We start from the raw sequence: 14,405 nt of genomic DNA, 5'->3' as shown, positions 1-14,405 counted from the left end.
CTACCCAATATTAGTATAGTGTTCCTAAGAAAGTGTTCGGTGAGTGTATATGTATATATATAAATGTGTATGTATACATCAATCAATGAATGTATGTGTAAGTTTGTATATATATATATGTATGTATGGATATACAGTATATGTGTAACCCCTAACCCTGACATTTTAAAACATTTAAAAAAAAAATTACCAATAAGGAACGCTTCACGAATTTGCGTGTCATCCTTGCGCAGGGGCCATGCTAATCTTCTCTGTATCGTTCCAATTTTAGTATATGTGCCGCCGAAGCGAACACGAACAGACAGCCAAAGCCACAGTTATTTGAAGGGGGAGTCCTGCCTGACATTCCCAGTCATGGTCTGGATCAAAAAGATCCAACACAGCCCTCAAACGGGCCTCAGCAGATCCCCCCCATCACCTCAGATAGAGAAAATCAGCAAAAGATACACAGATAATCACCATATGGACATATGATGAGATTTTGTGTGTATTGTATCGTATAATGTTCTCCCCCAGTCTCTGCCTCAAACGGAGCCGCAGTGCAGCATGGGAGATATGCGGAGAGCCCCGCTGTGATTGGTTAACGCCAACAAAAGGATCAGGGTTCACAGGGAGAGGGGAAAGGGGGAGGAAGAGCCCATGATGCACTGCTTTCTGTTCCTAAGAAAGTGCTCAATGAGTGCATATGTGTCTATGTATATGTACGTATGTTTGTATATGTACATATATATATATATATGTGTGTGTGTAACCCCCAACCCTAAAATGTTACAACATTTAAAAAAAAAAAAATTAGCAATAAGGAAAGCTTCATGAATTTGCGTGTCATCCTTGCGCAGGGGCCATCCAAATCAAAAAGATCCGACACAGCCCTCAAACGGGCCTCAGCAGGACCTCCCAATCACCTCAGACAGAGAAGATCAGCAAAAGATACACAGATAGTCACCATATGGACATATGATGAGATTTTGTGTGTATTGTATCGTATAATGTTCTCCCTCAGTCTCTGCCTCAAACGGAGCCGCAGTGCAGCATGATAAATATGCAGAGAACCCTGCTGTGATTGGTGTGTGGATTGATGGCAAATTATTTTAATTTAATCCATTTTAAATTGAGTCTATAACACAACAAAATGTGGAAAAAGTGAAGGGGTCTAATACTTTCTGAGGCACTGTATATACCGACATACACTCACTGAACACTTTATTAGGAACTCTAATACTGGGTAGGGCCTCCCTTTGCTCTCAAAACAACCTCAATTCTTCGTGGCATTGATTCCACAAGATGTTGGAAACATTCCTTTGAGATTCTGGTCCATTATTATGCTGGAAGTAGCCATTAGAAGATGGGTAAATTGTGCCCATGAAGGGATGCACATGGTCAGCAACAATACTCAAACAGGCCATTACACCACCTCCACCAAGAGAAGGTGTACAGGTGTTCCTAATAAAGTGTTCAGTGAGTGTATATCCATATACACACACACAGACATACATAATTATACATACAGTACATCCGTAATATAACCCAACCCATATCACTCTCACCTTCTAACTGTGTGTGTGTGTGTGTGTGTGTGTGAGAGTGAATGAATGAGTGTGTGAATATGTATATGAATCTATACAGTGCTTTTGGAAAGTATTCAGACCCCTTCATTTTTTCCACATTTTGTTATTCTAAAATGGATTAAATTATTTTTTTTCCCTCATCAATCTACACACAATACCCCATAATGACAAAGCCAAAACAAGTTTTTAGAAATGTTTGCTAATTTATGAAAAATTAAAAACTGAAATATCACATTTATATAAGTATTCAGACCCTTTACTCAATACTTTGTTGAAAAACCTTTGGCAGCGATTACAGCTTCAAGTCTCCTTGGGTATGACGCTACAAGCTTGGCACACCTGTATTTGGAGAGTTTCCCCCATTCTTTTTGCAGATCCTCTCAAGCTCTGTCAGGTTGGATGGGGAGTGTCGGTGCACAGCTATTTTCAGGTCTCTCCAGAGATGTTCGATCAGGTTCAAGTCCGGGCTCTGGCTGGGCCACTCAAGGACATTCAGAGACTTGTCCCGAAGTCACTCCTGTGTTGTCTTGGCTGTGTGCTTAGGGTCATTGTCCTGTTGGAAGGTGAACCTTCACCCCAGTCTGCTCTGGAGCAGGTTTTCATCAAGGATCTCTCTGTACTTTGCTCTGTTCATCTATCCCTCAATCCTGACTAGTCTCTCAGTTCCTGCCGCTGAAAAACATCCCCACAGCATGATGCTATGACCACCATGCTTCACCGTAGGGATGATATTGGCCAGGTGATGAGCAATGCCTGGTTTCCTTTAGACATGACGCTTGGCATTCAGGCCAAAGAGTTTAATCTTGGTTTCATCAGACCAGAGAATCTTGTTTCTCATGGTCTGAGAGTCTTTAGGTGCCTATTGGCAAACTCCAAGCAGGCTGTCAAGTGCTTTTTACTGAGGAGTGGCTTCCGTCTGGCCACTCTACCATAAAGGCCTGATTGGTGTAGTGCTGCAGAGATGGTTGTCCTTCTGGAAGGTTCTCCCATCTCCACAGAGGAACTCTGGAGCTCTGTCAGAGTGACCATTGGGTTCTTGGTCACCTCCCTGACGATGGCCCTTCTCCCCCTATTGCTCAGTTTGGCCAGATGGCCAGCTCTAGAAAGAGTCTTGGTGGTTCCAAACTTCTTCCATTTAAGAATGATGGAGGCTACTGTGTTCTTAGAGACCTTCAACACTGCAGACATTGTTTTGTACCCTTCCCCAGATCTATGCCTCAACACAATCCTGTCTTGGAGGTCTATGGACCATTCCTTCGACCTCATGGCCTGGTTTTTGCTCTGACATGCACTGTCAACTATGGGACCTTATATAGACAGGTGTGTGCCGTTCCAAATAATGTCCAATCAATTGAATTTACCACAGGTGGATTCCAATCAAGTCATAGAAACATCTCAAGAATGATCAATGGAAACAGGATGCACCTGAGCTCAATTTCGTGGGTCATAGCAAAGGTCTAAATACTTATGTAAATGTGATATTTCAGTTTTTTATTTTTTAATAAATTAGCAAACATTTCTAAAAACCTGTTTTCGCTTTGGCATTATGGGGTATTGTGTGTAGATTGATGAGGAAAAAAAATAATTACATCTATTTTAGAATAAGGCTGTAACTTAACAAAATGTGGAAAAAGTTAAGGGGTTTGAATACTTTCTGAATGCACTGTATATGAATACAATGCTTTCACCATTTGTATGAAACTGAAGGTCACATGACTGCAGCAATAACATACATGATCACAACAGTCACATGATCAGATAAATAGTCTGTCTTTTCTTCGTGTTTTCACACTAATGTAAATGTTTAGCTTTATTTCTTTATTTTTGCAAAACAGTGAACATAAGACACACAAATCTATTGATTAAATGTTGACAAACAAATCTGAATTATTTCCTTCCAGCATAAAGCTGTCTCCCATTCGAGTGAATCTGTGCTCTATACAGGTAAACTCTCAACAGTTCAACTGACTAATTCTAAATGAAGCATCAGTAACTTTGCTGTGGTCTGGTAGACAGAAGAGAACCGAGAAACTGTGGTCTGGCAGACAGGAGAGAATGGAGAACTGTACCTGCTTTTGTTGACACTTTTTGTGATGAAAGATGAGGCATGAAATAAGAGCAAAAAACTGATTTTGATAATTTAGGGTCTATGTGTGTGTGTAGCTCAGGGTTGCCTTGGACACATCACTGATAGAAATGAGTAATTTTCACTCAGTCTCACACTCATTCTGAAGGGCCATCGTCAGGGAGGTGACCAAGAACCCAATGGTCACTCTGACAGTGTAATAGAGCACGTGTGTGTGTGTATGGGGGGGGGAGTGAGTGTGTGTGTGTAGGAATGAGTGTGATACTGAGTGAAAATTATTTAATTCTATCAGTGTTGTGTCCAAGGCAACCCTGAGCTTTGATCTGGTTCCTTTATCTGGTAGCTGCAGAGATAGAGAGAGAGAGAGAGACACACACACACACACACACACACACACACACACACACACACACACACACACACACACACACACACACACACACACACACACACACACACACACACACACACACACACACACATACACACACACACACACACACACACACACACACACACACACACACAAGCAGCTGAGAGTGAAATTACAGTTGACCTTTCTTTGACCTTTTTTATTACCTTTTTTTACCCACAAGATGGAGACAAACTGCTCTGCCTCAGATCCATCAGCAGCAATGGATGTGATGAGAGAGTTACTCTACAGACAACATTACCTGGATGACCAATCTGTTACACCTTCATGTTGTTGTAGAATGCATGGCATTGTCCATGGCATTGTCCCTCTGGACAGAGATCAAGGCCAGTTCCAATCTGTAAAAATATATATAATTAATATAATAATTCAGTAAAAATGTATGTCACAGGAAATACAATTTATGAATAGAATCCCCTTCCCCTCCTTATATGATTAAAAAATCATGCATGACATAGTAAAGCACACACCTGTGCTGACAGACTACTCAAACCCGTACCTGGATACTTTGGATAAAGGCGTCTGCTAAATGCCATAAATGTAAAAAATGTAAATGTAATTATTTATTTAATTTTTAGGGTGGTCTTGATTGGACAGCCTGATGGGCAGGTTCCAGCCCATGGGCCATATCTGACACCCTTGAGTTAAAGGGTTAGGATTGTTAAAATAATGAACTATAACATTTCCCGCGAGCCAAATCTTGTTTCAATCACCTTTTACACAAGTGTTTTGTTTATAGCCTTTTCGTAGCCTTTAATAGCAATGCTAGTGCAAGTCAATGTGCTCCAAACTATTACTCATGAAGTTTGTCTTTAAAACCCTATGTAATGTAAGCGGGCGAACCAAGAGAATTGCCCTGAGTCCTGAAGCTGAACGCAAGCAACTCCATTTTTTTTATTTATTAGTCAAAAATAGTTGTCCTCAACGTTATTTAAATCTCTGTCTCAGGCTTCCAGTCTTTTCTATGCTCTCCATCTTTCCATTTCCATCTGAGATGATAAGAACAATCGTAAACGAACAGTGCCCTCTACTGGCCAGAAACCAGACTCAAAGTTTAGGTCATCAACTCAAACCAACATGTCAGGGGAGGCTGATGGAGGTAGAAATCGGAGGGCGGCTCATTGTAATGCATGGAATGGAATAAAGAATGGTATCACACGTGTTTGGTACCATGCCTTATTCCATGCATTACAATGAGCCCGTATTCCAAATTCTACCTCCACTAGCCTCCACTGCAACATGTATAGTAGTGGACACCTATCTATTATGAGTAGAATAGGGAAAACATAATCAAATGTGTTGATGTATTAACTTAACAAAGTCCCTTAATGATGAAATTATAGGCGAGGCAACACAGAAAGAGACTAAACAACTGATACCTATTGGTAATGTGGCCATAGGGTGGCAGTAGTGATACACCTCAGTGTAATCAGTGTAGCCTTTTCTCAATTGGTCGGAGCAAGTTGAATTCCGGGGCTACTGTTTGCATCAACTTGCTGTCTGTTTCATTAGGAACACGACTCCTCCGTTCTCCTCTTGTGTCCTCCTGAAAACGCATCGGAGGAGAAGATCTAGGTTCCTTCCCTTAGATAACTGTTGAATAGTGAACAGAATTATGAACATTAAAACATGACTCATTGTGTCTTTGTTGCCCTATAAATTCATCAATTATACCTGTTGCTCTCTATATTGTAGGGGATGTGTGTACATGTTTTTGAACAACAATGCAAAATGAACATATATGATTATATATCCTATGTATATGAATTATTGTTGAATTCATTTCTGTAAGAATTTGGTGTACATTATGGTACCCACGCAAGGAAAACTTTGTTCTGAATGGGGCTCCCCATGTCTACATAAAGGTTAATAAAAATAGTCTGAACTTCAGCTGTTGCCCATATAACAGCTACAATCCGTCATGACTGAGGTTCTTGCCGATATATCGTTTTAAACCATCACTTTCCTCTCTATATGTGACGTGAATTCTTATACCGCCGGTGATTTACTGTTCAACTACATGTATTTGTCTTTCTAATGTAAATGTTTCCTTTACCAATAGCACATTTAAAGAAAATAACAGTTGAGTAGAGGGGGAAAAAAAGTACTGGGGGAGTACTGGAGTCCCATGGGGGAATTAATTATCAGCAGTAGATACTCTAAGGACTACATGTAAAAACGAACAGTATGAGTTGGCCTCGGTTGTGAGAGAATACTCAGAGTGTGATGAACCAGCTACCCTGCTATTACAGGACAAGCACAGTACACTATGTCCTGTTTCATATCTACCCAGGTCAATAACTCTGGGCTCTCTGTATATGAGCATGACAGACAGCGAGGCGATTACACTGGTGGTTCAAAAGACCTTAAAAAACCAACCAGAGTTAAAGGGATAATAACATTTGTTGAATTCAATTAAAGATGTTAAAAGGGGAGCCATTACGTATAAAGACGTGAGAAAATTGATTTTTGTGTAAAAGAGGAAAGGCTGCGGTGCTGACTACCACGGTTTCATTCACTTGATTTACAGAGAGCGAGATGGGGGAGAGAAAGAGAGAGAGAGACAAAGAGAGAGGGGGGGAGAAAGAGAGACACGGGGAGAAAGAGAGAGGGGGGAGAAAGGGAGAGAGGGGGAGAAAGGGAGAGAGAGGGGGGGGGGGGAGAGAGAGGGGGGTCTGAAAGTGAGAGATAAAGTTAAATGCCGCTTCACCAAGGCTCCATTAATATCGCAGAGTCAACACATCCCTTATAGGCATATGATAAAATGCCTATGGCGAAAAACATAAATGTTATTCAAGGATCTACAGTCCATTAAATTTTCAATTACCTTAGACTTTTTCCTTCTGATGCATTACCTTTGGTCGGCCTACTCCCTTTGTTTATTCAATGGTCGACATGCCTCATAATGATAATGTAAGTGGTACCAAATTACTTTTTTCACCCAGAGCCATACTATGTGATGGATCATTTTCATAAATTATACAGCGCCCAGAAGCGATTAGACTATTATGGTTTGATGTTTGCTTTGAGAAAACAAGGGGACACAGAGAGGCGAGAAAATGATGAGAAACAGACTCTCCCACGGCCGTTATTACATAATATTTATTTAATCTCATGAATGTAAAATCATGCTTTCTTATGTACTGACCAAAGGCATCACGGGATGACTCATGCCTTAAAAGGATAGTTAACCCCAAGTTTGTCAGACGGTTTCATAAAAGTTAATCTATAAATCAAGCTGAATCCATGAGTCTACTACTTATATGGATCTGTTGATCCTGCTGCATCAAAATAAATCTGCAAGCCAGTCAGTAGCAACAAATTCACATATTTGTTGAAACATTTAAGTCATTTAGCAGACGCTTTTATCCAAAACGACTTTTGCATTTGTCTAAAGTACGTGAGTAAAAATTCGATAAGAACAGTCACAGTGGTAGAGAAAGGAAGAAAACAAGTTGTTAGGTTTATTTATTTATTTCACCTTTTGAAGTAAACTAAAAAGGACTTTTGTCATTATTCTATATACTGAGGTTATTATTATTCAGTTTGAAATGTATTTCTAAAGACTTGTGTGGGAGTGGGGGAGACAAAAGGGTTTATTCTCCCTAAGAACATTCCAGTGCATTCTAGCACACCCACCTAATGAAGCTGTACCGTGACACTGATGCACATTGCCTTCTCTAATTTCATTAATTAATGTCATAGAGAGCCTTATCGCATCCTATGGAAATTAACAACACAATGTAATTAAAACATACCACATACCAATATTCAATAACAGTATTATCCATGTCACGCAGCTTTGAATGTTTGAGGGCTGTGTCATCCAGAAAGCGACATTATTATTTGTATTGTAAAATCGCGTCTCACACATGAATGAGAGATATGCAGGACACTGAAAAGGTCATTAAAATTACTTTTGACTCAAGTCAACAGAGGGATTCTGTATACAGTATCCTGTTTCCCATAGATGTAATACAGGCATTACTATACAGTTCCATGTATACAGTAGCATTGAAAGAAGAGTAATAACTCAGTCAATAGGTTCAATAATGCAACACTAGGGGGAAATCGACGTGACACAATCTTTACAGTATGGTTGACTGGAGATTAATGAGTGTATAGGCCCTGCAGAGATAAGAGAGAATGGTTCCGAACAACACTGCCCTGGGAGATGGAAACCCTCATTAGAGAATAATATATGCTATTTAGCTGATGCTTTTATCCAAAGCGACTTACATCGCAGTGAGTGCATACATTTCAGTATATATGGTCCCAGCAGGAATCAAACCCACAACCTAAGCGTTGTTAGCGCCATGCTCTACCAACTGAGCCACAGATGACCAGAGAACATAGAGAACATTACCCCACAGGTTTTTAAGGCAAATATTTTATATTGGTTAAGCTTTATATTACATTCAGCTATTAATCTAAGATCTACTTGAAGTTTAACATGGTATTGGGGAATTGGGGAATTACTAGCAAAGTAAACACAGTAAGCAGCCTTGTTTTTCATTACTTTTGTTTGCAAATTCCAGGTAAATAGCAACTGTAAATATATAAATTAATGTTTAGTATGTTTTGTCTTTTAAAGAGTTGCATGCTGTTCCTTTTTCCATTTGTACTCTTCAACTTCATTGAGATAAATGTCACATCTTTGACCACACTTGTGTTTGAAATAAATCCAATATAGCCTTTAGGGGCTCGATTATTCATTTGGCAATTTCACACATAACAAGGTTACAAATGTTAACTGCAGATCTTCCAAAGATAACCCTTTCAGCTATTTCCAAACGACCCTCTCTCATCTTGACAGTTAATAAATGAGACATAAGCACCACTCTGTAGTGCTGTGAGACAATAAGAGCCTATTTCTCTGGAGGAACATAAAAACTGCACTGTCAGATTAGATTGATAACAAGGAGAAGAGCCAATAATCACTGTCCCACACACCACATCATGAATTCATTGAAAAGAACAAACGGTCAGTTGGCTCATGGAGATGGACATGAATGTTTGCTCTTCAACACTTTGCTTTAAGAGGAGAAAAGTGCCTGTTTCTAGCTTCCAGCATCTCTACCCCTCTTCCTTCGTTCATATGGCAAACTAATTAGAACTTTGGCTCCATCTTTGAAAACTCTCTAATCCATAATTAACAGTGTTTTTCATGAAGTTTTAGAAGGGTGTTGTAAGATCTGGACACAGATCTGGATCTCCCCCTTTCTCTATTCCATCTCTCTCTCTTTCTCTGTACTGATGTACCGTCTGCATGATAGCTTCCGCTCGAGCTCTCTGCTTGTTCAGTTCAATTTTTCATTAGCTCTGGTGAAACAGTTTGCCTTGATTCAGTATTGGACTTAGAACTGTTTCCTCCCAGTTCCTATAATTTGAGCCTGTTTGCTTTTAGTTACCCTTTGGTCTTCAGTGCCCATCCACAACAGGCCTTATTGCATTAGCAGCCAGCCACCAGTGGGACACAAGGAGACCTGTGTGTGTGTGCTTGGGGCTGTCACACCGCCCTATGGGCTCTGGTCAGTGTGGTGGAGACAGGAGCGACCCTGGGGGCTGTGTTTATCATGTTAAACCAGGCTATGGTGCTGGTTGGCAGTAGGCCGGAGTGTAAGCCTGTGTTGTGTCTGACATCGACTACCCAGAATATCGTAGAGATTGAGGGAGAGCAGCCAGAGAGGGGTTTGGACCCGCCTGGCAGGGCGAGTGCACTGCCTCCTGTATCATACAGGACCCCGTTATGTTTACCAGTGGAGGCTGGTGGAGGTAGAAATCGGAGGATGTGCTCATTGTAATGCATGGAATGGAATGAGGAATGGTATCAAACACATGTGTTCAATACCATTCATCAGTCCATTCCATGCATTACAATGAGCCTGTCCTCCGATTTCTAACTCCACCGGCCTCCACTGGCTTATACAGAGCACAGAGAGAATATCATATTGCCTGTTCAGAGCTGCCTCAACTTATTATAGGACCATAAGCAAAAGAATTCGGGGCCTCCCACCGCACCCGCAACTGAATAGACATTGACTAGACATTAGAGTCAAGTAAAATACAAAGATAAAGATAAAAGGTCTTAGTACCTAACATGTGCCTACCAGCCTCCCAGACTCCAGGTACCCACTGTTCTGACCCCAGACACCCCGTTCCCAGTCCCATCAGTTAGGCCACAGCTCTCCTGAATCATACACTGAAACAGCCTGAGGCCAAGATTGGCGCAGCGTTGCCATGATAGCTTTAATGGATGGCTCCCAGCTAGAAGTACTTCAAGTAAAGCATGATTTGGCAATAAAAATGCATCACTATTGACGTTTTTTTTTTACTGCACACTGAATTGCTTTGTTTGAGTGGTAGAACCACAGGGGTTTTGCCTGCCAATACTTTCCCGAAAGGCAAGAAACCAGGGGACCTTTAAACGAGCTCGACTCTGTTATTGCAGCACTTTATGGACTTTTTTTATGGAGATCTGAACTGCAGCAGGGGAGGCTGGTGGAGGTAGAAATCGGCGGACGGGCTCATTGTAATGCATGGAACGGAATAAGAAAAGGTATCAAACACACGTGTTTGATACCATTCTTCATTCTGTTCCATGCATTACAATGAGCCCGTCCGCCAATTTCTACCTCCACAAGCCTCCCCTGAACTGTGGGGGCGTGCAGTCTGGTGGGTTATGGGCCTTTCTGTTTAAAGGTGTTGGATAGTCTTTGCCGCATTTGAATGTTAGACCCCATGTCTTTTAGTTCGGGTCATATCACAGCTAGAAGCTGTGGTTTCATTTCTAGCCACAACGTGTGGCAGGTTGGAGAAAGACAACTGTGAGGAGGAATGAACATTATAAACTGTGCATGGCTGTGTACACTGGCTTAATGTACGAATGATGAGTATCATAAATTTCCTCCTCCTTATAAAAGCCTTCATGATCTCCGCTGCACTATGAAAAAGACACATTTGTACACAACGAGATCACAAAGACTGACTGTAGTCACGCGTTGCCACTTCAAAGTCTCGTTCTCACTCGGCTTTGGAACATATTCAGACGCACCAAAACAGACGTTTTAATCTGAGGACTTTGCCTCATGGCCACATACTCATTCCCATTCAAACAAAAAATGGGAGACTTGAGCACTTTCAGATTACTGTCACTGACCATGGGGTCACATTCACACACAGAGTCTGTCTACCAGTCAAGCATGCTGTGATGTGATGCAATGAGATCCATATAAATATCTGTTATTGCTTGGAGTAGTCCTTGTGTTACAGCTGTGCTATGAAGTGCAATGGCACTTGGTTTCATTGACATTGACAAGATATATCAATATTGATTGTTTAATTTGTTTATTGGTTCTTTCTCTATGCTCTAAGCTATTCAATATTCGCTGATACTGTAGAGAAGATACACACAAGACTATGAACTGTAGTGTATCTTCACAGAATTGCGGTAAGTTGAGGATTCCAACCATGCAAATAAACAACTGTTGAACTCATATCAATGTAGTCCCTCATGAGAACAGGTAAGAAAAATCATGTTATTATTTTCGAAAATGAGTGATTCCTCATTTTGGTCTCATAGTTAGAAATCATACTTTCTCAAACCTTACACTATTCCTATGAAGTAAGCATTCAATTAGGAAATATGAATCAGTAAGAAGTGTGGTGAACAATATATTTATAGACATTTATTATTTCATGTACAGTGAATGATTTTAGTGTGACAAAATCCATGCTCTTCTTTATAGTAAATGGTAACAACATTTTGAACATCAACAAAAAAACTAAACAAAAGTCCTCGTAATGTTGGTCTAAGCTGATGGTTGCTGCATAGCCCATGAGGTTGTGCCCTCAATGGTGGGTGATGGACAGTGCGTCCCTGTATGGGCTGGTGCAGAGGTGCTGCTTGCGGAGGTTGTACAGTCTCTCCGGATGCAGCCTAGATGCATTTGAGGAGGAAGGAGTTGCAGTTGCCTCCCCTGCCGCAGTCACACAGCTTTCCAATGCGGGGACCCAGTCTCATCGCACACCGATCGCCCATCCCACACTGAGGAGAGAGAGGGGGAGAGAGAGAGAGAGAGAGAGATAGAGATAGATAGAGAGAGAGAGAGAGAGAGAGAGAGAGAGAGATAGAGATAGATAGAGAGAGAGAGAGAGAGAGAGAGAGAGAGAGAATAAAAGGGGGGGCACCAAGGCTTTATCTCACAACACCCTTCTAAAACTTAATGAAAAACACAGTTAATTATGGATTAGAGAGTTTTCGAAGATGGAGCCAAAGTTCTAATTAGTTTGATATATGAATGAAATGGTGTTTGCGGTTTTTTAGCCTCATCCTTTCAGTTAATTAGCCGACTATCGTGATTAGCCTGTAATTGCACTCAAGCCGGAGGCTGTTCGCATTTCGCAGTTTGTTTTTAATTACTGACATATCACTCTCGCTAATTGGTTGGATATTAAACTTCAAATTGAACTGCAGTGCAATGGTGTGCAGAGGAATAGGAGGAGCTTAAGGGACCAAGAATGACAACAACAAACAATACAATAAGCACACCTACAACACATTTTGTGCTTTTGAACCTTACTAATTCATAAATATATTCATATTCTCAGGTTAAATTACTGAACAAATTGTATAGGCTAATTGTTTACCAACAGTGTAGGCCTACAAATGGTTAAATACTATTTTTCCAATTAATAGTCATCGACCTTTTTAAAGTGAGAACATAATTATTTATATTATTCATAACTAATTATTATTATATTATTCATAACTAAACTCATTCATATGCTCACTATAACGGCCCTTATTGGGTCACATGTTATTTTGAAGTGACGGTTGGGACCAGTGTTCGCGGCTGGACTCACCAGCGGGATACCTCTCTTCTCGGTGGAGGGAAGACGGCTCTGCATCTTCCCCAGAAGAGCCTCCATCGCCTCGATCTGGACAGAGTAATAGGGGGTTGAATAACTTGGATCATTGTTTTAGGGTTATTATAAACATCTTTGGTCTATTGAAAGAATTTCAGAGAAATTGAAAGTAGGCTTGAAAGTAGGCTACAATCATGCCTCATCAAATATGCATTGGCAACATTGTTCAACAATAGAACCATATGTTGTTTTCTCCCTCTCCACACATAATACTTGTATTGAAAATACAAGACTTGTTAAATGCTTGATGTTAACCTGGCCTCATTTAGTCTAGTCTATCTAATTGAGCAAAGAGTGAATGCATTTGAAAACATTTCTCAACAGTTGAACATAAATGCCACTAAATATCAGTAGGCCTATAACTATACGTACAAGTTCTTTCTCTGAGGCCGCTGCAGGGTTCTGCGCTCCAAAGTCTTCTGCGGAAACTTCCTGCGTTGCCTGTCCACGGCACATGAAGGACAGTAGGCCGATGAAAAGCAGTCCGCGCAGCATCCCTGAGCTATCCATGGTTCTGATGCGGCGCGTCGTGAATGCGTTGCGGTGGTTGCGGCGAGAGAGCGGGGAGGGTCGGACTGGAGAATTGCAAGTCCAGAGAAAGCGTAAAGTTGCATACGAACCACCGGACCTCCTGTCTTTATATAAGCTCAGTAGCCCCGCCTGTAAGGTCATGCTGTAGGCTGTCAGATAAATGGTGGAGTCATTTGAAATTACTCGGAGGAAGTTCGGGCCCATAGCATTTGACCCTCTCATTTATAAAGCCAAAAATAATTTAAAAACCTCTCCACTTTCATATAATTGCAACAGCATATCAGCTTCAGATCTTCCCTTTGGCGACTCTCTCTTAATAAGACCCTCTATTTTCCCAAAAAATAATTTGGTGGTGATTTCTCTTCAGTTAAAACACACTCATTAAGCCAGGCTTCTATCACTGGGCCTAATTAGCCTATATCTATCCATAAAATAATTAATTACTCAAGAGATAGAGAAGGGGGAATGCTCTTATCATGAAGCTCCTCTCTCTATTCCTCAGAATGACTGGCCCTGGGGCCAGGCGGAGAGGAGGGGAGGGGAGGGGAGGGGAGAGGTTCAGGTACAGAGTTTCTAAGGGAGCCATTATAGCACTGATGAAGGGAGTAGTTGGTTTCCAGTGAGTGTTTTTTATTCAGTAAGAGACTTTGTAGGTCACTCAACAGTCATCCACTCATTCAGCTCTTATTGATTTACATTGACTTAAAGGTTCTATGATATTGCTCAGGGTGATTTTTTAAAGGTCTTTTAAGTGTGTGTTTATAGAGTTAAATACATATCCTATATAGAGTTTAGAGTTAAATACATATCCTATATAGAGTTTAGAGTTAAATACATATCCTTTCCGTATCTTACCTAC

The 14,405-nt window shown here is 40.9% G+C and overlaps 1 protein-coding gene across 1 annotated transcript; it reads right to left on the bottom strand.

The window, feature by feature from the left end:
• Positions 1 to 12,026: 12,026 nt before the first annotated feature.
• On the bottom strand, positions 12,027 to 13,557 carry cartl (cocaine- and amphetamine-regulated transcript-like; the record flags this gene model as incomplete). Its single annotated transcript, XM_083690919.1, has 3 exons — positions 13,388 to 13,557; positions 12,953 to 13,027; positions 12,027 to 12,134 (listed from the first exon to the last, which is right to left on the bottom strand). Exons 1-3 carry the CDS (start codon positions 13,523 to 13,525, stop codon positions 12,027 to 12,029), a joined length of 321 nt encoding a protein of 106 aa, XP_083547045.1. The 5' UTR covers positions 13,526 to 13,557.
• Between the last annotated feature and the right edge of the window lie 848 nt (positions 13,558 to 14,405).

Source organism: Argentina silus (assembly GCF_951799395.1).
Source record: "Argentina silus genome assembly, chromosome: 19".
Taxonomy (NCBI): Eukaryota; Metazoa; Chordata; class Actinopteri; order Argentiniformes; family Argentinidae; genus Argentina; species Argentina silus.
Note: the sequence above shows the minus strand (reverse complement) of the source record. Positions and strands in the feature narration are given on the sequence as shown.